At 40.7% G+C, this 26,857-nt stretch overlaps 1 protein-coding gene across 1 annotated transcript in view; it reads left to right on the top strand.

Annotated features, from left to right (window-relative positions):
• gabra2a (gamma-aminobutyric acid type A receptor subunit alpha2a) overlaps positions 1-23,643 on the top strand; it is a 74,879-nt gene extending 51,236 nt beyond the window's left edge. The window contains exons 8-10 of the mRNA XM_036516485.1: positions 2,323-2,475; positions 16,436-16,638; positions 23,228-23,643. Of these exons, the coding sequence (XP_036372378.1) occupies positions 2,323-2,475; positions 16,436-16,638; positions 23,228-23,533 (662 nt within the window). The 3' untranslated portion in view covers positions 23,534-23,643. The remainder of the gene's footprint in view (positions 1-2,322; positions 2,476-16,435; positions 16,639-23,227) is intronic.
• Positions 23,644-26,857: the final 3,214 nt, after the last annotated feature.

Below are 26,857 nucleotides of genomic sequence, written 5' to 3'. Positions count from 1 at the left end.
TGATAACAAAGAGTCCTTGACAGCCGCGTTCTCCTCAATCCTGCCACCATAACAAGGGATTGGCCTCTTGCCTCTTATTCTGAGGCAGCTACAGAATGAAGCCAGGGCTGGCTGCAGGGACGCCCTCTGGATCACAGAAATCAAAGAGATCGGTTCCTGTTTCAGCAGCCCTACAGGTTAGAGTCACAACAACCAGTCTGATACGGAGGGAGATTAAGTGTGTCGAGTAATGAGGCAAGCACAACAGTGACAGTGAATGATGTGCAAAGCTAAAAAATGATATTCAGAACATTTGAGCAGTTTAATTTTTCATCCCACTCCGGGAGTTGTGTCTGTTATCAAGTCTTGTTTTTTAATTGCGCAAGCACACTCCCAATTCAGTGCATGTACTGACAAACCAAGGGACAACACCAAAGGAATTAGGTTTGTTTCCTGTCTCTTTCTTCAAAATGAAGTGAGAGGAAACGTGACTGCCTGAAGCACTGAGCACTGAGCTGAGGACAGGACCTCAGAAGTAACATCACAAAAAGAGAATTAGACAAGTAAACAGGTCCACACCAAAAAGAGGGAACATTATCCTTTGATCACTCCAGCCCCCCTGTGCATGACAAATAGCTGTTAAGATGCACTGCGCTGAAGAGAGACTTACAAAGTGAGGCACAATTCGAGACACCCTGAGAGAAGTCACCTCTCCCTCTGAGGAGCCTGGTGTGTGAGCTAGCATTCAGGAGCGACAGTTTGGCCGGCGGTCGGTGGCACTCACAGGCATGCCTGTCCTGCAGGTGCCACAGGTGACCTCTGTCCTCACAGAAGTAAGAGACAGTGCAGTGGCTGTCACTTTTTTGCACTCCTGTCGAGCTTTATCCAAGTGAGACACTGAGCTGCTCGGTTAGCCTCCCATCACCCAGCGACAACACAGAATCACGTTCTGCAGGCCAAGTGAACCATGGGATCTGATCTGAATTCCTTCACTACCAGGTTGGCTGCTAAACTGAAATACACACATTAAAATGCAGGTCAACAACAAATGGCAGGATTGCCAAATCTGGATTTGGCGGGAAATCCTTCAGCCCACCTTCTGAAGACTGGATCCTCTCTGCCAGTTGGCAGGATTATGGCTTCCATTGGGGAAGGGGCAGGAAATGAATACATCAGTAATGGGTTTCCGCTATGTGCATTTCTGTCCATCTGTGACACAAAATGGAATGTTCTCAATGACTAATGCTTCATGTTCTCTTCAGCGGGTCTGAGCACTATACTCTAGATGACTTTTGGCTGAAACCACTAAAACCTTTTTAACTTCACAACATCTCAGTGTTGAAAAATAGGCAGTTATTACTAAATAAAACCCCATTAACTTACTATTTACATTATTGGCATTTAGCAGACTGTTTAGCAGACTATTTAGCAAACTACAGTATATAACTATTTATAATGTATACGTAATAAGTCAAACATACAGTAGCTGCTAAATACACATTTTACTGAATGTGTTAGTAATTACCTAAGTGCAGCAGACCTGTGAGAAGCATCGATTAAGGATCTGCTTGGGGTTATCTGTGACAGGAACAATGACACCACCATGGTCATTCAGACAGCTGCAGTTGTAAGAACATTAACCCTTGGGTTGCAGTTCAGTAGTGCAGTTGGAGCTCTCCGGCCATCCTCTTGCTGGAAAAAGAGAGCAGTCCAATTTTTTTGAAGCCAACAATTGATCAAATATCAAAGTTTATTTGTCACCTTATCTGGGAACTGAGAAATAAAAATGACAAAGATAGGTTTGTTGTGACTCAGCCAGCCGTACTCCACAATGAAATTGTTGCAGAAAGGATATTAATATTTCCCCTCCGTGTAAAACCTTTGTCCATGAGCTGGGACACCAGCTGGCCTATTAATGTCCTGGCTGTCAGAGATGGTTATGTCTCTGATCCCCTCCACCAATCAGATTGCCAGGGCCATAGTAACACAGGCAGTACAGGAAGATGAGTTGGAATAAAATTTCCTCTTCTGTCACTGTCAACAACCAAAAATGCAATTCCCCACCATGCATGAGCAGCAGAGAATGAGTAACACATCACATCAGTTGCAAAGACGTGGCATATCCCATAAAGAATGTGTCATAGACCATAGAATCTGATAGACAGTCCTGATAAGACATGTTACTAAGTATTGATAACGTAACAGAGAGAGGTTAATGCGAAGGGAGGTGCCATAAACTCATGCCTAAGAGTTGAGTCACTCCGTGTCACCTCGCCTCCAAGTTTGCACTGGGTGCTTTTTTTTTTCCCATGAGCCCTTCCTGATAAGCTCCTTTTCCTCCAGGCGAGTACACCGTCATGACAGCTCACTTCCACCTGAAGCGGAAGATCGGATACTTCGTCATCCAGACCTACCTGCCTTGCATCATGACGGTCATCCTGTCCCAGGTGTCCTTCTGGCTGAACAGAGAATCCGTTCCAGCCAGGACCGTCTTTGGTAAGTACGTTCAAATCAGCATTCACAGCCATTGTGCTTCACTTGAGCGTCATCCAGCTGCTTTGGGAGCAGATAGTCCCACAGGCTGTTTGTGATGTTCGGGGATACTCTTCAGAAGTAAAAGCACCGCAGAGCGGTCGAGGGAATTACGAGCTATTAATAGCGACCATGTACCAGTCAAAGGTATGTTCAGGTTATACTCACTGAACATAAGACCAAATGTGCGTGACAGCACCTCCATACAGAGCCGCTGCCTTAGGATGGAGGTCCAAGAAGGTATTTTCCCCCTGGCTGTACATTTCAGAGAGCCATTATCTTCGTGTCACAGGCAGGGATTAGAAACATAGGGCCAGGCTGAGAGGGCACCGTCATACTGATCTGCAGCCCCTGCTGAAGTCACAGTTTTGTCAGGACAGAATAAAAAACATTTGAAAGGAAAGAAAAACAACCCTCAGATTTCTCATTTAGGAAATGTCAGGCGCCTCTGACTGGATCTGCAGTGTGCTGCATTTTCTATCAAGCTCATGATTCATATTCCTGACAGTTGTAGTCAGGATCAATTATACACAAGAGAAAAATATATTCAGTCCTCGCTGAGTCTGTTTACTAAATGAGAAATGGGGGGTGGGGTGGGTGGGAGGTGGTCGTTTGGTGGAACCTTCCAGAAATTAATATTGTACACACAAACCACAGCTTTTTCTTTGTTCTGGCAGGGAAAAGAATAGCTATTTTTTCCTGACAGCAGTAAACATATATTAAGTGTATTTTCTTCCACTGGAATAATGCTAACTGAAAAACATTTTCAGCCTCATTTTCCTCCATGCAGTGAGATTTACAAATGTACAACTTACATTTCAGAGTTCTCCCATGTCAGTAAAATGCTACAGAGTGAAGTCATTGAGACATCTTGGCCTAATTGGAACAAAACAATTCAATGTCAGATAAGTATGTACCAGTCAGTATGAATAGTTTGTTTACTCTGTTATAATAATAAATGTCCTCTGGTAATTCCTATAGATTGAATTACCTGTGCACAATCTTACTATGAGACAGAAGCAGCAGTTTTTTTCATAGTAATCATGTGATTATCATTTAATTAAAATGTATTAAAATTCCTCAAACCGTTTTATGACTGCAGCTTGTTAAACCTTTTCACAGAACAACAACCAATCATATCATGCTTTAACTGGTGTGCTTATGATTGCCGTTTGTGAGTTCCCATTTTTGTGCAGAACTTTTTCAGGCTTTAAAATAATGATTTACTCATATAAAAATATGGAGCATTCAAACAGTACACCATCAACTCCTATTGATGAAAAAAAAAAATGAAAATATAGAAACTGTACTACATTTTGTGGGCCTGGGGCATGATTAAAAGAATCCATTTGGACAAAATTCTAAAATAAAAATAAAAGACAACTGAAAAATAAAATAAATAAACATAGACATACAATTTGATATATACAATCAATAGTTAAAGCCTTTGACCAGGTACCCCAGATTTTACAACTGCAGTTATGTAGTTCAGCCGTGAGTCTTTCTAAAAATAAGTATTGTGGCCACACAGACTTTAGATGGACAGCAGGTTGGAAGCAGCCTTTCAAGAATCATGGAGGTCATCAAGCCCACCATAAAAAGCCTAAATTCTAAATTTAGGTGGTTAGTAGATCTCTTTGTAACAGTAAGTCAACATCCAGCCATTCAGAAAGAACCTCCACAACATATTTCCAGAAATTCCCTATGACCAGGCATTTCCATAATGTAGGAAGAAATGTACCTAAATGTACCTATCTTACACTAATTACAATCTTTCATTTGAACAGCACAATAAAGAGTCAAGTCAATGTGTGCACATGTGTAGCGTATTAATTAGTGGGTTAAAGTATTAAAAGATGAGAAACCGCTCTCACTGTAGGCATCCTAATGATTTTGCTTGTTTTAACATCTTGTCCGTGTTCTCGTTGAATGACAGCTACTCCATGGTAGAATGTGCTTCATAGACACTTCCTGTTTGTCTTTCCTGTCTCTCGTATGACGTATCCACTTAAAACAACAGGACCAAATATCACCTTGCTGGCTGCAGATATAGTTAAAAATACAAGTATGTCAACAGCCTACTTGTATTTGAAGTCTCTGCAGAAGGACAGTGTTTTCTCACACTGGTTATGAGAGCAAATATGAGTAATGCTTCCTGTTGACATCCCACCATTGATGAAAGCTGGGAAATGACAGGTTTTTTTCAGAGGATGTTGGGTCTGTACAAAAGCTTCCTTGGGCTTCATTCATACCACTGGGAACAGAAGGCTTACTTTCAGCATTTGGCAGTCCGTACGTGCGCATACGGAGCTCGTAGCATTTACCCCAGACAGATCCACCTGCTCTCACAGGCTTTACTGCACGGTCTACTTCACTTGTGCCTTTAATAGATAGCAAGTCAGAGTCGGGGGGGGGGGGGGCGGGACGACGACAAAAAAGGCAAGGCAAAAAGTGAGAGGGAGGGATGTAAAAAGAGAGAGAGAGTTTATGGGGAGTTATTGAAAAATGGGCTTTGGGACAAAAGACAGTTCATCAGGGCCCTGCAACTGTGCGGTGTTTCCGTGCTGTGTCCCTGTGTTGTGTCCTTGAGCTGAGTATCTGGACTGTGTGTCTGCTGTGTCCCTGTGTTGTGTCTGTGTGTCTATACTATGTGCCCGTATGGTGAACTCAGGACTGAGCCAAAAGCTTTGGCAGCAACACAGGTAACCCCTCCCTGCCCACCTGCTTCAACAGCAGGACGGCCAGGCACCTTGGGTTTCCACCCTACCCCCCTGTCCAGCCAAACACAAATCCACCAGCCCCCCCCCTGTAAAGTGCTGATCATTCAGTTGCATGCTAACTTGCTGCAGAGCGCCCTCTGTGGCCATCTCCCTGCAGTATATGCAGACCTCTGCATAAGAACTTCTAACAGGGACCTGAGAAGTGTGGAAGTCAGCTGCTTTGCACAGAGATACATTTACAGTGACCAGATAAAACTATTGTATTACAGATTTAACTTTAAACACATAAAAACCTAAAACAACCTATAGAACTTGGATGAAATAACCCAACTCAGTTCTTCATCACTCTTTCAGTACGGTCACATTATGTAGGCCTTCAGGTGAGTTCACATGAAACATGCTCCTGAAACCAGTTGTGATTTTCAACTGTACAGTCAATCATATAATTAGCTTTATACAGAAAGCAAGATGAGACATCTCTTTTCCTTAAGAGAAGAAATGGAATGAAATTAAATGAAATGAAGAGAAAGTTTAAGAATAGTTGAAAAGAATGTAAGCATGGAGGATCCTACTCAGGTTTGAAATGGACAGAATCAATGGCCAACAGAGCTAGCCTAGGTGAAGGAGGGAGCTCTTAAGACATTTTGAAATGTAATGATAAGCACAGGCCATTAAGTCCAGCTAGGCTTGTCGTTCTGCCTGTAGTCTGGTGTGTATTTAGCAATGTGTCAAACTGGGTCTCTACAGGTCTCTGCTTCCACCGTAAAACAAATCCTCTTTCCTATCTGCTCTAATTTTCCTTTTTCTTCTACAATATTGAGAAAAAAAGTTCTTGGTTTTAATTTTTACATCTTCAGCAATTTTATTTTCAAGGGGCCTTTTGGACACTATTTTTCTTTCTAATAACAGCTGTCTCTTTTATATATTTTGTATTTTTTAATCTTTCTTAGGTTCTCCCATAATGGCTTAGTCAACCTGCTGCAGAGACTGCTTACCCACTTCATATTCCCCTTCATTTCAGGATGAACTTGCACTGTGTATTGAGAATAATTTGTTTGAATTTGCACCACTCCATATTCACAGTTCCACAATGGTAAAAGATGCAGTGAGCCCGCGTTGCTTAAACTGCCTCGCATCTTATTAAAACTGGCTTTGTTGAAACGTTACCCAGAGTTCCCACAATGCAGTGCACAACTCCTTCTCACCAAACACAGGCCCGCAGAGACAACTGAAGCACGTCTGACGTGTGGATGCTCACTGACCTGCACATATTTACAGCAACACTGTCTTTGCATATGCGCAGATACATCTGAGCTAGCAGCTTAGCAGTTCATTCACCTTCAGAGAGTCTGCCACTTTGAAGTTAAAATGCAAAGATGTGCTCCTATGATCATTTAATATCTGAGTTCATCTTTGGGGCAGAGCAGGAAGATGGTGATTAGACAGCCAGTTAGCAACAGTGAGTAACCATGTCAAGTGATAGCAGATACATCTCTAATGATAACAGGTCTTCAGGGAATTCAACCCTTCAGTGCAGTGGTTCTCATTATTAAAAACACCATCCCATTTCTCTAACATTTAGAAATATGTTATCTACTAATCTGTCACACCCCTGCCATTTCTTTCATTATTCCATTGTTTCTTTCAAGAGTGTCTTTCATTGTTCTATTATTTATGATTGTTTTTGGCCCTGGTTGTGACTTAAACTAATAGAAGCCACTTAAAAGGCGTGAGGGTTGTTTGCTGAGAAGTTGAAGCCCAAACAATTTCCCAGCCTCCAAAGTAATGTCTAGACCTGATTGATAAACATTACAGCAACAAGAGAAGAAAAATGGGAAGATGTCAAGGAAATGGCCCTCAGACGTGCCTTAAATGATCAGAGTGGAGATTTAAAAGAACGCTGTTGTAAGAACAGCTTCTCCCAATTATCTGCATGGTTAAACCTGGATAAGATTGCAAACCTTGTTCCTTCCTTCAGCAAAAGCGTGGTTGAGTTTGATTATGCAGGACAGGAGTGTGATTAGCCAGAACAACCGAGAGCTTATAGACAGCACAAGTGTGCATGGTCAGCCAGTATAAGTGTATCTAGCACAGTCTGTGAATAGACAGTATAGTGTGTATGAATAGGTATGAATTTGTGTTCTAGGGGCTGTTGTATCGTAGTATACTTGCCTTTTGTCAGAGTGCACATGTTAACTTGTGGTAGGGCTTGAATAGTGTTATGTTCACACTCACTGGTCTGGGAGTGTTGTGAGCCTGGTCTGATAATGTTGCTTGTTTAAATTGAATGGATACACTTATGTTCTATTGTGATGGAAGCCTCTCTGGATAAGAGCATCTGCTAAATGCTTGTAATGCAATCTAAAATGTGTATGAGTAGGTAGCACAGTCTGTGATTAGACAGTATAGTTATGTATGCATAGGACAATCTGTGATTAGACAATATATTTGTATATGCATAGAAAAGTCTGTGATTAGACAGTATAGTTGTGTATGAGTAGGTAGCACATAGTTGTGTATGACTAGATAGAGCAGTGAATAATTATGCTGCACAGTTGAGCGTGATTATGCACAAATAACATAATGGGAGTTTAATGGGGAAAACAGAGAAACTAAAAAAAAAGGTAATATTGAACACATCTTCTCCATATCCAGTTTGCAGATGTGATATCACAAGTAGTATTCATCATCAAGGTATACGTTTATGGTTCTAGACCAAAACTAGATGGTGTAACAGCTGTCATTACTGTATTTTGTTATAACATTCCTCGCTTTGCTATGTGAGTTTGTGAGATATTAAGACAAATTAGATTTTCAACCCTGAAGACTTAAGTAAAAATGTATGTCTCATTGGATGTACAGTACCATTGAAAAGCTGTTGGAAACCTGTATTTAAAGATATAATGATCTAAAGACTTATGCTTAGATTTCTTGTAATTTGTTTCTTGGACACATAAATAGTAAAGTAGATGCCTATGTATGAGTTTATTTCCAAAAAAAAACTTTTCAAAAACTTTGTTTTGATTTAACACTTTTTTGGTCACTGCATAATTCCATTTGTATTATTTTAGTTTCGACATCAATTATTCTAAAATGTGGAAAATAGTAAAAATAAAGAATGAAAGCTGTGTCCAAACTTTTGACTGGTACTGTACCTATAGCTCTACAATTTAGTAACAAAATTAACTACAATTTAAACTGCAATTTACTGTAACAAAATATCATTTAACATAGTCAAGAAAGTACTATTCCTGTTTGCATTACCTTCTCATAAGACCATGGCCTTGATTTTTAACCAGATTTTGAGCAGTCACAGCAGAAACCGACCAGATGAAAGAGCTCGATGTCTGTTGTAGCAAGTGTCTGTGAAAGGAACTGCACCTGATGAATAGTATAGGTGCACACATCCACTCCCATTCATACCAGGCCAGCAATGCAAAGCACTTTGGTCATGACTGAAAATCCTGGGAGGAAAGGTTACATCATGTCACTGTGCAGCACAGATGCTAGCCTGCTGGAGGGAGGACTGTTCCTTCAAGTGACACTAAATATGAAAAATAAGAAAAATCCTTAAATAAGACATTAATAAAAAAGTTAAATTGAGGCAAATTCAATTGCATCCAGAGCGACAGATGGCTGCTCTTTGGCAGAATTGATTTATGGGTACCCTGTGTGAAAGACTGGAGGGGAGTAGGGGGCTTAGGTAATTGGTCACATTGCTTGTTTCTGACTCTTCCTGGGGGCTAGCAGACACATTCTGTTAATAGACCACTGGGAGGAAACGAATGTGGTGATTAGCCATACATTTAATCCCGTAAACAGATCACACGCATGCTGGGCATTTAGTCTTCGCTGTTTCCCTGTCCTCCAATCACCACTGCCACTTGCAACGCCAATTTGAATGCCATCGTGTTCCCTAACACAACTCGCAAGTCCTCCCTGTCCCCAGCGCTACCTCAACACAATATTCAACACCACTCAAAACAATTTGACTGCCCCCAGCTCCACCCTAACACTGTCACTGCTCCCAGCACCATCCATGAGCCATCTCCAACACCACAAAAACACTTGCAGTGCCCCAACACCCAGGGCCGGCCCAAGCCTTTACGGGGCCCTAAGCAGAATTTCATTTGGGGGCCCCACACCGCCTCAGCGCCGCCAATACTATTGACTAATGTTAACATCTATTGTGTTTTTGTATGATTACCATTGACATAATACAATTATGGCTGTCAAGCAATTTAAAAAATAATCTAATTAATTGCATGCTTTGTGATTATATAATCTAAATTAATCGCATATATCAATATTTGCCGTGAGAAGCATGAAAAAATATTTCAATTCAAATGGATTTTGGTACATGACTGCATCAATGATAATAGACATTATAAATTTTAAAGGTCAACATCTCTTTTATTTCCCATACATTCAGAACAATTTTTCACTGTTCATATGCAATAATGGCCATAACAATCAAAAATATGACCTAATGAATTGAGGAAATCAAAAAATGTTTCAGCAAGAACAATGATGGAAATAAGTCCATAAGTTTCTCATTTTATTCTTGACATTGCATTGATTGTCAATGTCATATTTTAGATGCCAAAAACTAAACTAAAATTGGTTAGGCAACATAGATCAACAGTAATATATGGTGGATATATATAGTATATAATGTGGATATATTTCCGTGTATGATATAAAAGAACCTAGCTAGCAAGCCTATCGTATATCTAGCCCGTCCATGTATGCTAAAAAGTAGCTCGCTAGCCTGTTGTGGGCTATGATTAAAAGTGGCTTGCTTGCCTGCCATATAGCTACGCTTTACGTGTATGATATAAAGTAGCTGGCGAGCCTGCTGTCGGGTATGAAAGAAAGTAGCAAGCTAGCCTTTTCGTATATGATAAAAAGCAGGAAGCAAACTAGCTAGCTAACTAACCTGCAGTCAAGAAACTGTTTATGTGTTGCTTGACAACACGTGAAAATGTAATCCTGAAGGAACTATTTTTGTCCGCGGAGCCAAATAAACAACAAAAAAACATAATTTCTTGTCTCAAATTATCGTTACTTGATAAACAGCCTTGTTTGTAGAACTGTTGCGTAAAAGCAATATCACACTTGAGGTCGTGCTGTTATACTGAATATCGGCAAGGCTGTGACTATCTTCGGCACTCAGCTTGCAACCTCGTACCTATGACCAAATCACAGCCATGCTGATATTCAGTATAACAGCACAACCTCAAGTATGATATTGCTTAAATGCACAGTGACATATGGGGTCAAGGGGCATCATAGAGTGCGATTAATCTACGTTCATTTTTTGACATGTTATTTTTTCTATAATCAATTAATAGAAATTAATGCGTTATTGTGTGTGTGTTGTGTTGTTTTTTTATATTACAAAAAAAACAATCAAGCTTTCTTGTGAGACATTTCAAGCTCTCTTGAAATCTCAAGTGCTCTTGGGGGCTCCCTGGTGGCCACGGGGGCCCTAAGCAGCCGCTTACTTTACTTATGCGTCTGGCCAGCCCTGCCAACACCAACCATAAACCATTTCCAGCACCATCCATAAGACATCCAGATGTGCTGTGAGTCATGTCAACACCCCACCTATAATCCATCCTCCACTCTAGCCCTGCCCAAACTACTGTCAACACCAGTCTTTGAAACAGCCAGTAAAGCTTGATGAACTCACCTGGGGAGATATTTTCAGGCTTGGGAGATACACCACTGTCACGATCACTTATGTTTGTATGTGTTTTTATTGTTGCCCCCTAACACCTGCTACTTGTAGTACTTGCTGTTTATGTGTAGTGCTGTGATGTGTTTTGGATTCTGTGATCTAGGTAATGATATATGGTAGTATACTGGCTTCCTTTGTCTGGTCAGGATACGCAAGTTAACTTAGGGTAAGGCTTGAATAGTGTTACACTTACACTCACTGCTCTGGGAGTGTTGTTAGCCTGGTCTGAAACTGTTGCTCATTCAAATTGAATGAATACACTTAAGTTCTATTGTGCTAGAAGTCGCTCTGGATAAGAACGTCTGCTAAATTAGTGTAATGTAATGTTTTGTATTTTTATATGAACTCCTACCCCAAGTGAAGTAGTAGACTAGATGTGACATGCTTGGTGTCACTGGGAACAGATTAAAAATGCATTTGAGCTTCAGTTCCCTCTCGTCAGAGGATCTAGACAATCACAGATCATTACGTTAATTGCATTAATCATTACATTAATCATCTCTCGTCCCCTCTGTGCACATGCTCAAATTGATGCATGGAACTCATGCGTAAACAGAACTGAATATAGGGTTTGCATGTGCCATGCACACCATCTATCACAATATTAATGAACAACACACTGAAACAAGGGATTCAACCCCACATGAAACCAGAGTGATGCTACAGGCTCTGCCCACACCCTATTGATCTGTTGTTCAGCTACTGTAGCAGGGACTACCCTCCAGGTTTCTCAGCCTCCCTCAAACATGCCCGATTTAACTTTGATTTAAAGTGAGCCACCGGGCAAAAGCCTTAGCTGTGACCAAGCTCTCCGACTGTGTCCCCGGCCACCCCCATGCGTGGAATATAACACATAATGACATATCGATCCCATGAGGAAAGACCTGGCCATTTCACAAGGATTAACCACCATTTAAACGGGGCTCAGCTCTAACCTTTTTTCCTGAAGTTAGTGCATTGGGTTGGGGGTGGGGGTGGGGAATGTCTCGCTTAGAGCAACCCTGACTGGGAAACAGGGGACATAAACCTTTGTTCCTCTAACCGGACTGGCTGAGTTCCCAGCCACAGGGTACAAACCAGACAGCTTATAGATGTGCCAAGATTTTTTGTCCACTTGGCCTGAGGCGAATCCCCTCAGCTTCCACAGTCTCAAAGCGTTTATCTACCTTAGCCGACCTGTGCACCTTTGTAATTGAAAGCATGGTGGACAAGCACTTTCTATCATTTAAGTATAAATTTGGTGTGGAGGAGTGTGTCAAAATCAAACATTGTGACCCTGTTGAACTGGGTTACTGAATTTGTTCAGAATCGTTTGCACAGGGGCTGATGGGAGATGAGGTCCAGAGCTACTTACATTAGTTATAAACCTCACAGCTGTGGACTTCATCTCCCATCACCCCCTCTGTGAAGTGCTTTATGATGCTTGCTATTTCAAATTCAGTCATTTTAATAGTTCTTCAGAATAACAGTGGCTATTCATAGGTTGATAATTAGGTATGCAGTCATTTTATTCAGAGTGCAGGGTGAAAGATCTTTCTAGTCTGGCGTAGTCAGGCTTTTGGCAGCTTTGTTTTTTGGTGGAGGCATCAGTACTCTCACAATGGAATTGTCACAATTGATTGGTTCTTTTTTATATTAATACGTCTTGGCCATTATTACATCTTGACTTTATACTCTTAGACCCAAGTGTTTGCAATGTTTCAGCTTGAATACTTCAAGTGAGACCTCATTTGACCTGCTTTGAAGGAAAGCAAAGAGACATTTTAAATTCCATTTGAGGATGTTTAGTAGCCAGAGGGGTAAGCTCATTATATTAATGTCTACTAGTGAGGTTTCAAGCTGCTTGAGACTCGTCCTGTGGTATGAAGCATGTCCCCAATTAAAAGCATCTTCTTCTCATTTGTATATTTATGATGAATTTTTCCCACACAATGCATTTGGGAGGTTTCATGACTGAATTAGCAGAGATACTGTGCTGCTCGTAAAACCCAAGGTAAATGTTTGGACAAACCAAGAATTTACAAATCTTTCTTTTGAGGCTCTCACTCTGGGGTGATATTTTGATATTTTGAAATTTCTGACTTCCTGAAAAAAAAGTTTAGTTCATGTTGTAACTAGAGAGATGATAATCAAAGGGTACCCTACTTCAGTTTCATATGTTAAAATAAATTCATAATGTCTTTTTATGTCACTATACACATGCTTTTTCATTCTGTTTTAAAAGGACAAAACCACAAACCATGGGGTTTAAGAGGATGTTGTACTCAATGTGTCATACCTAGTCCTCTTCCTTACCTAATGAAATATTAGTGTAGTTCTCACATGAGGTACTCCTAGCATAATGTAACAATAAGAATAACAGGTCCCAACTCTCAGGTCCCATAAACATATTATTTCTGAGGGTTATTGGTGACCTGCATGTGCTTTTTTTGTCATTTTTCCATTTTTTCCCTGATTTGGAATGGCCAATGCCCCGGATTTTTGGAAAGCCCAATTTGTCGTCGATGTTCAGTCCCATTGCACAACCCCCACTGTCAATCCGGGAGAGCGTGGACAGCACGCCCTCCTCTGAGACACGTGATGTCAGCCGCTGCTTCTTTTCGCACTGCGGTCCACAAACTAAGCTAGCACAGAGATGAGTCAGAGGAGGACATTTCGTATGCAGGTGCACGTGGACCACAGGCACCCGATCGACCAGCAAGGGTCGCTGTTGCTAATGGGACCGAAGCCCCTGCTGACCTACCCACCCCTATCCCCGGCGGAATGAAGCCAATGTGTTCTGCCTGTGAGATCCCGGTCACTGTCGGCTAGTGACACAGCTGGGATCGAACCCAGGCCGTAGTGTTCAGTGTACACTCGGAACGAGTGCTTTTACCGACTGAGCCACTCGAGAGGCCCCTGAATGTGTTTTTATGAGATGAGTGTTGGCCTTTCCTCTCTTCCGTATATGTGTGGTATATACAGAATACTCACCGTGGAAGCAAATATTACATTATTGTCATTTTGCAGACACTCTCCAGAGCTGATAGTGGTTACAGCTTTATCCATTTATGCAGCTGGATATATTTACTCAGGCAGTTGTGGGTTAGGTACATTGCCTAAGGGTGCAGCAGCAGCGCCCCAGCAGGGATTCCAAACAGTAAAATTTCGATTACAAGCCATGCTCATTACCACTATGCCACGCTGCTACCCTGCTTCCGGAATAATTACAAACATCGTGAGTCAGTAGGTATTTTCAAATATGTTTGGCAGGCTGGGGAAGTGCAATGCGCCACACTGTTGCTGTTCAGATTAATTGATTGATTGATTGATTGATTGAAGCGAACGTGGCTTCAGAAGGATTGCTGCTCAGAGCCCCCGAGCTCACTCGTTCACAGTGGCTCACTCACATGGCCTGCTTTCCACCTCATATTTAAGAAGGCGGACAAAGGCAACCGCGATCCCTTCCTGAAAGAGGGCTCATCTGAAAAGCGACCCATCTCGAGCAGCTTAATACAGGAATTTGTTATTGCAGACGTCTCCATCTTTCAAAGTGCAAACAAAGAGGGGCGTGATTATTTTTGGAAGTGCTTGCACGGCCCTTTCTCGCCCTGCCGGTGTCCGCACATTCTCATGAAATTTCACGGAGCCCATCGACACTTTTGTGGGAGCACAGCAGGAGCCGGGCTTTGTGTTGAGGACAGCTCGCAGGCGCTGGGGACGTGAGGCCAAGCCACCGCCATGCATGCGCCCCTCTTTAAAATCCCTGATTTGTGGGTACTTCTTTCCACCGTGATGAGAGACTGGATGTGCTAACAGGATAATGCTTGTTTGATTTACTGTAAAACATAGAGGAGCAAGCAATGCCGCATCAGAAAGCTGTTCTGCCTCATTCTGGTTTTAGTCATGATGATGACTTTGTGTTTAGATTATAACCCCACATTAACACATGCACACACCTGGAAACACACACACACATATACATACACATACACATATATATGTTTATCTGAATATCTTAGTTCCTCGGAGCATTGTGACAAAAAAGATGCACTTATTCTTGTTGCTGTTTATCACATATCACATAAGTATAATATATATATATATATATATATATATATATATACATGCACATATGCATACCTATATAAATCTATACTTGTATGTCTCTGTAACTAATATTATTCTTTTGTTCTAGTGATCTTGATTCTGTGAATTCCAAATTACAAGACCATTGCCTATAAAACAAATATTATGAATACTGTATTACCCATCAACATTCTTATTATAACATAGATAATTGGAAGTTGAATACATATATTATAACAGAGAAACCAAACATAAATGTCTGGAAATTGACTGACTGAAAATTCTTTTTCGGTCAAGCACAATGCACAATGTCCTTAACTTTGACGATCACATCCAAGCATGAATTTCAGTATTGTTTGTGACATACTGTAACAGTTCTGGAAGGTTGGGAACAAAGTAATAATATTTACTAAACTTTACTAAAATGCCTTCCTCAAGGCTGAGGACAAACACACTGTGGTTATGCTGAGTTGAGGACTGCATGTTGTGTATATGACATCAAATGATTATTGAAAGGAATCTTTCCCATGTCATTAGAAAGTCTGGTTATGAAGTTACGGCCCCATGGTCATAAAAGTGTAAATGCAAAAAAGTGACACAATTCTGTCCTCCATACTGGTTTCAGATGGTGCTCTGTGTTGACCACAAATGGTTTGCTATACTGACCACAGATTGTTCTCTGTGTCGACCATAGACGGTCCTCTGTGCCGACCACAGATGGTCCTCTGTGCCAAACACAGATGGTCATCTATGCTGACTGCAGACAGTTCTGGCTGCTGACTGCAGGGGTGGATCTTGCACATCTCAGCTGTGTGAAAAAGACACTCCAGGAGTGTACCGTAGCGCCGGTCACAGTGACGCATCGTCATCGCTCGGCCCTGTCAGATATCATAGGTGTTGCTTTCACATTCCACCCATGTCTTCATGCTAGAGACAAGTCGTCGTCTCCCTCTGCAGATGAAAATCGCAGCTGTGGCTGCCTGCTCATGTGTCAGGTTGCTGCGCCCTCGAGTGTGAAACTCCTTTTTACGTTTTGTTTCTTTGTCATGTGAGCATTTTCTGACAGAAAGTGGAGATACAATGGCACAGCTCCCCTACATAGTGCTCACTGATTCAAACACACTGTGGAAAGCAGGATATTATGATTATATATTGGGAGAAACAGTGTCAGGATCAGAGAGTGCTTCATGTAACGTTAATGACATTCAACCCAGTGCCACATATTTCACTTAAAAACTCAACTGTAATTTTCACAGAGCAGATAGAAATGTGACCGTGCCTTTTTATGACTTATGCATCATACAAAACATTGTGAGATTTGTTGTGGTGTTTGAGGAAGGGGCTTCACTGTGTTTTGTGCGACTGAAGGTCGTGTTTGTTTGCGGTCATGCAGGGGTTACGACGGTGCTGACCATGACCACGCTGAGCATCAGTGCCCGCAACTCGCTACCCAAGGTCGCATACGCCACCGCCATGGACTGGTTCATCGCCGTCTGCTATGCATTCGTCTTCTCCGCCCTCATCGAGTTTGCCACCGTCAACTACTTCACCAAACGCGGGTGGGCGTGGGACGGCAAGAGTGTGGTGAATGACAAGGTAATGACCGCCAGAGCACGGCAGGTCGCTGGAGGCACCGATAGTACCCAACTCTATCAGCTTTGCCCCCCTCACCTTCCCTGTCCTGCTGTGACATCTTCCCAAACAGTTTACCCAGATATTTTTGTCAAGTCATGAATTTGAACCATAGGTACAAAGGGCACTGGTTCTGGAGTCATGAAGAGCTGATAAGAGTGGGTGGGACCCAGTAAGCACACACTGCTGCCTTTACCTTTTAGCTTTAGCTTTAGCTTCTGCAGAGCACTTCAGAGCTACATTCGTCTAACATTGTATGATATCACAGGTTAAAGTAACAGAGCAGGAAACCCCACCACAGACAGATAAAAGGCCAGCAAATCAGACATGTATATAGATTTCTGTTATTGTACAGAATTGATGTAACAGATTTCTACTTGCAGACACTCCAGCCCTTACAAGAATCCAGTTTACAATAATACAAATTTATGTTATCCATAAAAAACCTGCCATATTTTTTTTTTTGTGACACTAAATCTGGACTTATGACACCAGAAAGCCTGGAGCACAAGAATAAAAGGTCTACGAAGGCAAAAAGATTATTCCATCAGGGTTTTTGTTTCTTGTGTTCTTTTTTTAATTTTAGTTCATTTCATTTTCATTCGTGAACATGTCAAGAGCCAAATTAGATTTAGACATGTCATGTTTATACTTTGTAATATTACTATACACAAAAAATTAAGCAGCTTTGTAATATTACTCCACACATGGATAAGGTAAGTAGCTTTGAAATTGTCTATGCATGGCTAATGAAACCTCCTTTGTAATATTACTCTATGCATGACTAATGAATCTGCTTGTGTAACATTACTCTATGCATGAATTATGAAACCGGCTTTGTAATATTCAGAGATCTGTGCTCCATCTCCAGCTTTGGCTTTGTGTTTTGTAGCAGAAGTTGAAACTACCTTCTGGCAGGGGTAACAGGAAGGAGATAAAAAAAATGACAAAGATGAGATGAGAGGAGAGTAAATCAAAAAAACCACAAGGTAGAAATAACTTAATCATTCCAAGAAGATAAGCCTGGATTCATTCACACGGGGAAGGAGAGAAATGTTGTGTGACTTTCCCCTTTGTCTGCCTTTTCTTTCATTCTTCTTTTAAATTTGATTTTTATATATTTATTTTTCACATTTGACTCCATCTCTGAAACTCCTTTGAGTCTTTCGTTTTTTGAAGAAGATACACTTCATTTGTGAGGCATTAGCAGGGTGTGAGTATTCAAGCATATTGGGTCAATGAGTTGCAGAGTGAGAATTAAGTATAAATTAGGTGTTTTAAAAATAATGTTGTTTCTGTTATCTAAATTTGATTTTTCCCCATTAAATTTCAAAGCCATGTGAACTGTTTATTAACTAAAAATTGTATACTATATACTATTTCCATGTTGCTTCTCTGTATGCCAAATTTGAATTCTGACCCCATAAATAATAAATCATTTAATTCACTGCTTTTCCCTCTTAGATTGAAGTCTAATTTTTTTAATTAATTGCTCACCTCTTCCATAGCATTATTATTTCCACCTAAAAACTGATCCTCAAATAAAAATGTAGTCATGCCACTTGTATCCCGATGCATTCTGGGATAGAAAATGAGAGACCCTCTTCTAATAAAAGTCAAGGATGGAGATGCTGAAGCCAAGAACAAAGGGAAAAAAAAGCTCCATTTCCAGGAAGCTTTATCTGGCCAGCCATTTAAGTATCCCTGAATAATTTCAGCTCCCCTTCAGAGAAAGTCAGATTGATTGCCAGCTTCCCCCACTCTTGTTCCACACACAAATCAGTACTGTTTCTCGTGATTTGATTTACTGTGTCTCCTTTCCCAGTTTACCACTGAAATATGACACACTGTCCTATTTTGTCTGTCCAGCTGAGTTCTAGAGACATTTGTCTATACCAACACCGTTATTTGTAGTGGTTAAAGGCCTCTGAACCAGGGGATTGAGGTAGTATACTCCAGTTGTTGACTGTGTGATCAGTTGCTGTTGGAAAAAGTTAGCAGTGTGGTGTCAGGTAGTGTAAAAATGTAGGTCCTGGCGGTTTAAAGCATCCAGGATAAAGATATTTGGCAATCATTTAATTAGTGTGTGACGGAGTGCCGTCACTACAGTTGAGTATGCGCTCTGACTGCCATACCAACGAGCCTGGCTCTTTGGCGTTGCGGTCAAAGTCGCATGGTTGGTACCCCGTAGATCCAGGTTCGATGCCGGGTGGGGTGACTGCTCTTGCCCTTTGCTGCAAATGGTGTCAGAAGTGGGATGGCTTGCTGCAAGGCCATTGGAGGTGTGCCCAGTGTGTGAGCTGTATGAGGGACCCCCAGGTTCAGTTGACCCTGGTGTGTGAGGGACCCCAGAGATGGGTGAAGGACAGTGTGAGGGACCCCAGACATGGGAGAAGTATGGCAAGGGAATGTGTGAGGGATGCCTTGGTGCGTGAAGCGCATGGGCACGCTTCCCGAAGGGGAGGGCAGTGTGATGGAGTGCCGTCACTACAGTTGAGTATGCGCTCTGACTACCATACCAACGCGCCTGGCTCTTTGGCATCGAGGTCAAAGTCATATGGTTGGTACCCCGTAGACCCAGGTTCAAGGCTGGGTGGGGTGACTACTCTCGCCCTTTGCTACATAGTGATATACAAATCTAATGTCTGATTTGTTCCTGAGTGATTGTTTTTGCCATATCTCTGTTACTTGTTCCCAGAAACATTATTGCAATGTTTATTATTTGTTGTTATTATTAATTGATAAAGTGTTAGTCATAACTTTTTTTCTCCTTATACATATAGCAATAAGGAGCCTGTGCAATGATTAATTATCCTTTCTTGACCATTTAATTTCCACAGTCACTTCAGTCAGTTAGAGGAGTTTGAATAGTGTTTTTTTTATTTGCTAATGGGAAAATGGAGCCTGTGTAGTAACATTCAAAACATAACGTCAACCATGATGTCCAGCTGCTGTCTTCCTGCTTCCCACAAGGAAAGGGTTTGACGGGCCTCTGCGGTCCGAGTTAAAGCAGAAAGTGAGCTCACTTGCCATGAAGTGGATTTAACCATTCTTTTTCACAGGAAATGGGCCATTCCAGTAATCATGGCTGGTGAGTCTGCCAAAGCACTGATACCCTATTTAGAAATCAATTAAAGTTGAGGTCTCCAAATGACGCTGTTAACAACTGAAATTGTTTAGCTTGTAGCTTGCCTGGGGCTGCATCTGCAATGCTACAGCACAATTTTGCTAGAATTATGATTCAATTGTTGACCCGTGTTCTACTTATATTTGTGGGGTGTGGGATTATTTACCAAATGTAAAAAGCAGGATATATGAAATAAGTAAACTGTAAATGTAAGTATTAGTTCTGTTCACTTTCTTGTTTGTGTTTTACTAGTTGTAGCAATGTGAGAATTGTGCCATGGGAACGGGAAAATTTGCAAAAAAGGCTTAGAATCCCACTGTGACAATATTTCACAGTGAAAGAGAGTGATTGAAGGAAAGCAATATGAGCTCTAAGCAGCGCAGAATTATCTGGTCTTGAAAAGGAAGCAGAGTAATAGGCAACCAAGCAGTTACTCTGTGTGATTCTGCTGATCCAGCAATAGGAGCACTGCCTAACTCTCAGACATGGCAAGGAAATGCACTTCAAACAGCAACAAAGCCCATTTTGGCTGAGTCCTAATAATAAGGATTTGTGCATTCATAAATATCTTTTTTTTTTTTTACTATTGTCTTTAAATGGCTCCAATTTTGTAATAGATCAATTTTTATTGTACAAGAAAATTTTGAGTGTTTCATATGCTGGCATTTGTAAGCGACAGAGACACAACCAAATTGTCCTAATCAGATATGAGAAAGAAATGCTAAGTCCAAGATGAAGCTAGAAAGTAAGTCTTCAGTTCATTGTGAAAACTCTCTGAAAATCCTTTCAGATTTACAGATTACAGATTTACAATCTGACTGTTTCCAGGAGGAAGAAGGCCTCCCATTGGACCTGGCTGAAAGGACCACCCCCATGTCTCCTTAAGGGGGGCTTCCGGTCCCTGTCTGCACTTTTAGAAGGCTTCCATTAGGATGAGACGTTGTCATTAGTGAATGAAATGGAGTGTTCCGTTTCCAATGGTGACAGAGACCAGAGAGCGTCTGATGAGAGAGAGAGGGCGAGAGAACGGGATAGAGAGAACACTATGTTGATGGTTAACAGCACTTTAATGGCACCTGAATGAGGCCAGAGTCACTCACCTTTTGCCATGTTGCACACAGGAAATGAGTCAGGAACATTCCCACAATACACCTCTGCAAAGCTCCTGATACATTCAGTATCAATTACTATAACAATACATAGCCTACAACTGGAATTTGGACAGACATGCATCAGATGGCTCAGCATAACTTGTGTGAGGCAGCTATGTAAAATGTGAACCCTATTTACAGAACTTTGAAGGTTGTCTTGGCAGCGCAGCAACCCAGACATGATTTTTAAAAAGCGCTGTTCATTCTGTAGACTTGTGTCTACTGAATCATTCGAGTGTAATTAACCAGGGAGTTGTTCCGATGCACTAATCAAATCTGAGTCATCTCCAGGAGCTGGACAGCTTTCTCGTTGACTTTGTTTTCATGGAAAGGAAACACGGCTGCCGTAAAATCAACGCGTTGCTAATCCATGCAGGCATCACGGTCAAACCGAGGAAATATCGAAAAAGTGTCAGCAGGTCGATCGAAAGTGCCAGCATCCTAAAGTGACCTCCTAATAAAGTGCCGAAGCAGCCTGCCCTGCCCAAAGCAGAGCAGCTCTCTGCCTCTTCCGTTTCAGTTTAATCACTAATCCAAGAATGTTTGCTTCCTTTCTGATGGGGAAATAAGGTCAGCATGAGCAAGAAGTTGGATCTGGAGCTCAGGGCCAACCCACAGAGTTGGGTACAGATTATTCATCTCTGGTCTTTTCCTTTGCATAGCCTGCAACTCCATTCCCATTTCTGTCTGGCATCCATGCTGCTCTCAGCCAGAGAATGCCATGATTATGAGAAGCATACTTATAGAGTTTACTTAATATTTAATGAAGAGGAGCACCTATGGTTTTGTGATAGATAATGTTCTGAATATGCTTTGCCACCTTTTTTAGTTGAAGTTCTCCCTTCTGGTGTTGTCTGTAGCTGCCATGTCTGTCATCTGAGAGCTAGTAGTGTACTAAAAAATCTGTAAAATATCCTATGTAACATGGTCAGTAGTGCACTAAAGGATCTGTAAAATACCCCATGGAACATAGCTAGTGGTGCTCTAAAGAATCTGTCAAATACCCTATGTAACATAACCAGTGGGCAGGAAGTCTCATAAGTCTTAAACGATCATGGCAACACTGACTTATGACAATTAAGCAAATCCCTTGCATTCACATTTTGTTGATTAATTACATTTCGTTTAATAATCAGCAGTGCCAAAGCCAGTGGCGTTGTTTTCTGTACAGATAGTTATGTGGGACTATGTCCAATGACTGTAATCTCATACTGTGGGATTAGTATAGTTGTGTAATATGTCTACTGAAGAAAATATTTCCAAAAGAAATTTTACTGGATTTTGGGTAGAAGGAGAAGTATATCACCATTAAAAAACATCTGCAAAATCCTGAGTGCTCCTTAACCTTTAGTTTATTTTCCCTGGGAAATTACCTACCAATAGTTATGGTCTTCTTGCAGGAGCTAATTGAATTCTAACATGCGAAATGTCAATAATTGAAACAATCAGCCGATCAAAGATTTGCATTTCCTGGCTGGCTTGTATGAAGCACAGAACTGGAGCTTCATGTCTCTCTGCCTTTGCCACTGGCCAGTAATTTAAGCTCCTCAGTGGATACAGGCTGTCTGTTTAAGCGTAACTGACAGATGTCTGCCTCAGTCACACAGATAGTCTCAGTAAAACCTTGGTTTCATTTCTCTCATAATCTTTCCTGTGCATGGATCGTCCTGTTATAAAACAAACAGAAAAACAAAGTCATTATTTTTGTCAGATGAAAGCCAGAAAAATTACCCTAGCTATTTTTACAAGGTAAATGCTTTCTCAGAGATAGTCAGTTTAAGTTGTCTTGCTTTTTATAAGCTCTATGTACCTGTTTCTCAGAAATTGCGTGACTCTTACTGACTTGGCAAAACAGAATTACACAGAGATGAGCAAACTTACACTGAGTAAGTTTTCTGACATGGCACACATATTTTTAATACCAAATAAGTCCAAATAGGGACTATAAGCTGCCTTAATCATCTATAGGTCAAACAAACTTCTTTAGATTGCCATTAGTAAGTTAGCATGAATTATGAAACCAAAGAAAAACTTTCCAAAGTTTGACGTGAAACAAAGACTAGGTGTTGTGGCACTTTGCAGCCACAGTCAGGAGGACCTTAACCCTAATGGTTAAGCATCTGTATAGACTCCTTAGCCTTTTGGTAACCCCTCCAATGACTGTTTGGAGTGAGGATCTGTCCACATCAATCATTCAGACTTTGATGTAAGCCCTCTAGAAAGGACAGGTTGGGGCGAGCTAACCCTCTGTTCTCTCCCCCTCCTCCCCATACAGAAAAAGGAGAAGGCCTCGGTCATGAAGAAGAACAACGCGTACGCTGTGGCCGTGGCCAACTACGCTCCCAACATCACAAAGGACTCAGCCTTGCCCACCATTGCCAAGAGCGCCAGCTCCGAGCCCAACAAGGCCAAGCCCGACGCCAAGCCCGCCGAAAGCAAGAAGACCTTTAACAGCGTCAGTAAAATCGACCGCATGTCCCGGATCATGTTCCCGGTCCTGTTCGGCACGTTCAACCTGGTTTACTGGGCCACGTACCTAAACAGGGAACCCGTCATCAAGGACATGGTGCCTTCGAAGTAGGGGGCTGCCCCCCAGATACAACGTATGTGTGTTCCTAAATAAGGGTGAATGGAAATGTGCCAAATACAAACCAATAACTGCTAATATATGTGCTTTGGTGAGTTGGCGGAAGGCGATAAAGTACCCAAGTTAAATGAAAATGCTTTTGTAATCCATTTCTATCTCTGCCCTGCTTTTCAGATGACATTCTTCACTGTAAATATTGATTATTAAATATTGATTTCATTATTAACTGAATATGTCAGTCTTGCTCTGATGCATACTGCAGAGCGTTTGGGTGACAGAAAAAAAAAATCTTTTGTCACACTATTCGGTAGGGATCCCTTTACCCTGCAAACAATATGAACGTTGTCTGTAACTGTTATGTAAGTACACTTTGTTAAAAAATGTGTAAATACATGAAAGATAGGATATGGTTAGGTGTAGAATAAGAGGTGCTGAGGTAGCATTTGTACATACATAGAATAAGGTAACAAAGGTGTACAGCTGGATATATAATTCTTACATTTTGCAATTACAGTGTAATTACATAAGTATTACAGCTACTTCATGTAAAGTGTTACCAAATATCATGTGGGTTGCATTTATAATTTTAGTCTTATTGAGAATCCCAGCATTAAATGTTTGCTATAATAGACCTGGGTGAAAATTGCAGTACTGTATTGTATGCATTTACATTTTGATTACATTCATTATCTCATTCCTTATTCTTGTTCAAATATCTGCTAGGCAGCAGGTGTCAAGGTCTGTCTTTAGTTCAGTAAGCAGTATTATTGCGCATGAAACACCTACAAACGCTTCATTTTCATGGGTTTACACACCATGTTTTAGATGCGAGCCTCAATCTCATCAGACATGTGGAAGCTGGTGAAACACATAGCTTTCATTTGCACTCTTTGCAGGGTTTATGTAACTTTACTTAAACATTTAGATCAGTTATAAAGATTTATTTAACTCCCGTATTGTCCCTTTTCTATACAGTTGGATGATATACAGTTTTATACATGTTATTGCATTCATTCTTTTGTCTCTTGCAAACAATCCCATGGAAGATGTGTAGTGTAATTTTGTGCATATGTTCTATTCACAATAATTTAAGTATTTATATAATTATGCCCAGTCTGGTAACTCATGGTAAACATGGGGATAAAAATTTTGCCAGCTGTTTTGCTACATGAACGTAGCCAGAATAACATTGCAGGGAAATACTTTTTCTTAATATTTATTTTTTTAAGTATTATTTATTTATTTATGTTGTTCAAGTGACTATTTTTATCAAGACTTGCTTTGAGAAAGAATTCCTATAATTTTCTACGTTATTTCTTTATTCTTTTTTTGTTTTTAATTGATTTATTTTATATGCTGTATCTTAATAGCAAGCTATTAAGAAGTGAGAAGTTAAATACAGTGGGAAATGTTTTGAAATTAAAGCATTCAAACATGGTTGCCTTCCTTTTTATGTATTTGTTTGATTTTACGTATTTTAGCAGTTGTTGATTAACATGGAGGAAAAAAGGAACTTTGTTACTAGCGTTTCTATGGTAAGAAAATATGTAGTATAGTGAGAATTGTTAACGTAGCGTGCACTTGTTTACTGTAAGGTGAAGTGCACAGCACTGTAATGCTGTACGCAGTTTACGTACCTTACACAATCACACAAAATACTATTTTATGATTGTGAAACAAAAATGAGTCCTCTGTGAATCGGAACTGTTTCTTTTGATGTTTTGTATTGGAAGTAAATTCATTTTGATGTAACTCTTTTGAGCGGTTTGCATGGTGACATTGCTGTAAAAAACACAAATAATATAGTTTAAACAAAATAAAATTTTGGACACTACATATATGTATATTGATTCGGCTACCAATTTAAAGTGAATGCATTTCTCAGCGGGTTCATTGAGGTTCTAGAGGCTGTGGTTTGTGATTTTTGCCTTGAGGTTATAGTGCTGCCCGCAGCATCACCCCCCCTTAGTTAGATTTACCTGATTGTGGGGGATGGGCGAGTTATCCGAACTAGTGAGTGACTCTGACCGTGAAACGTCATACAATTAACATCAGTAGCCTAATTCATATATATATATATATATATATATATATATATATATATATATATATATATATATATATATATATAGTCAAAAAGACCAAAGCCCTCAAAGCCCTCTGGTGCCCAGGGAAGAAAAAGGAAGCAGACAGAGGTAATGTAATGAATGAATAGTTTATCCATTGCATAGTAGTTATCGTTGGAGCAGAGTGTTACTAGCTTACTTTGGACGATAGTAACGTTCCCTAATTTAATAAATAGCTAGAGTTAATGTCAGTTATTCCCACCTTAAATTACCTTAAATTAGGGAAAGTTGGAAAGACTATTCATAATTTTGAGAAATACACTTTTTGTGATGCAGGAACCATCCACTGTCTGCCTCAAGAAACCAGACATAGGCTACATTTTTATTGACATCTAAGTCTAGTTGGCCAACGTTAGCCCTGCTTGTAATAGTCAAAAAGCTTTTCCTTTTCCATCTCCTTTTGTAATTAATAGTTATAATAGTAATAGTACGTTGTAATTAAAACGTAGGGCTGGGCGATAAAACGATAACAGTAATTATCGCGATATAATTTTCCTTGATGGAAATATAACAAATGTGCGATATAATTAATTTCCATGCTTAGATAGCATGCACAGAAATGAATCACGAACTCCCAATCATGTCGCAGGAATGGAGGTCTGCATTGCGCAAGTTAAGTTGCACGGGTGAGAGGTATAAATTCAGGCCAGCACGTGGTATTGTTTACAGACACAGTGGCTGACAGGCTTGTAGTTGGAGAAGAATAAGCAAAATGAGCGACACCAAAGAAAAAGCAGTGCCCATGACCAGCTCGAAGGACAAAGACATCGCAGACAAGAAAGGTAACTCAGCTTCAATAGTTTAGAGATATTTTGGCTATTTCCAGTCCAACAAAAAACAGAGCAGCGTGCACTGCAGACTTTGCCAAAGACACGTGCCATCAAAGACAGGCAACACCACAAACCTGTTTCAACATTTGAAACAATATCACCCGTTAGAACACGCAGAAAGTAAGAAATTACAGTCCCAAACGAGTGTTGTTAGTGGACCCTCGGCAAGCACTAGGCCAGTACCCAGTGTGATTACCCAGCAGCAAACGATCGTAGCAGCATTTTCCAGCACCGTGCCTTACAACAAAAAAAATGAAAGACACAAAGACATCAAAAATGCAATTACATATTGCATTGCAAAAGACATGCTTCTCATTAGCACTGTCGAAAATGAGGGATTCGAGAAGTTTATCGCCTGTCAC

This window comes from Megalops cyprinoides, chromosome 22 (assembly GCF_013368585.1).
Source record: "Megalops cyprinoides isolate fMegCyp1 chromosome 22, fMegCyp1.pri, whole genome shotgun sequence".
NCBI classification, from domain to species: domain Eukaryota; kingdom Metazoa; phylum Chordata; class Actinopteri; order Elopiformes; family Megalopidae; genus Megalops; species Megalops cyprinoides.
This window is presented reverse-complemented; position numbering and strand designations above follow the sequence as displayed.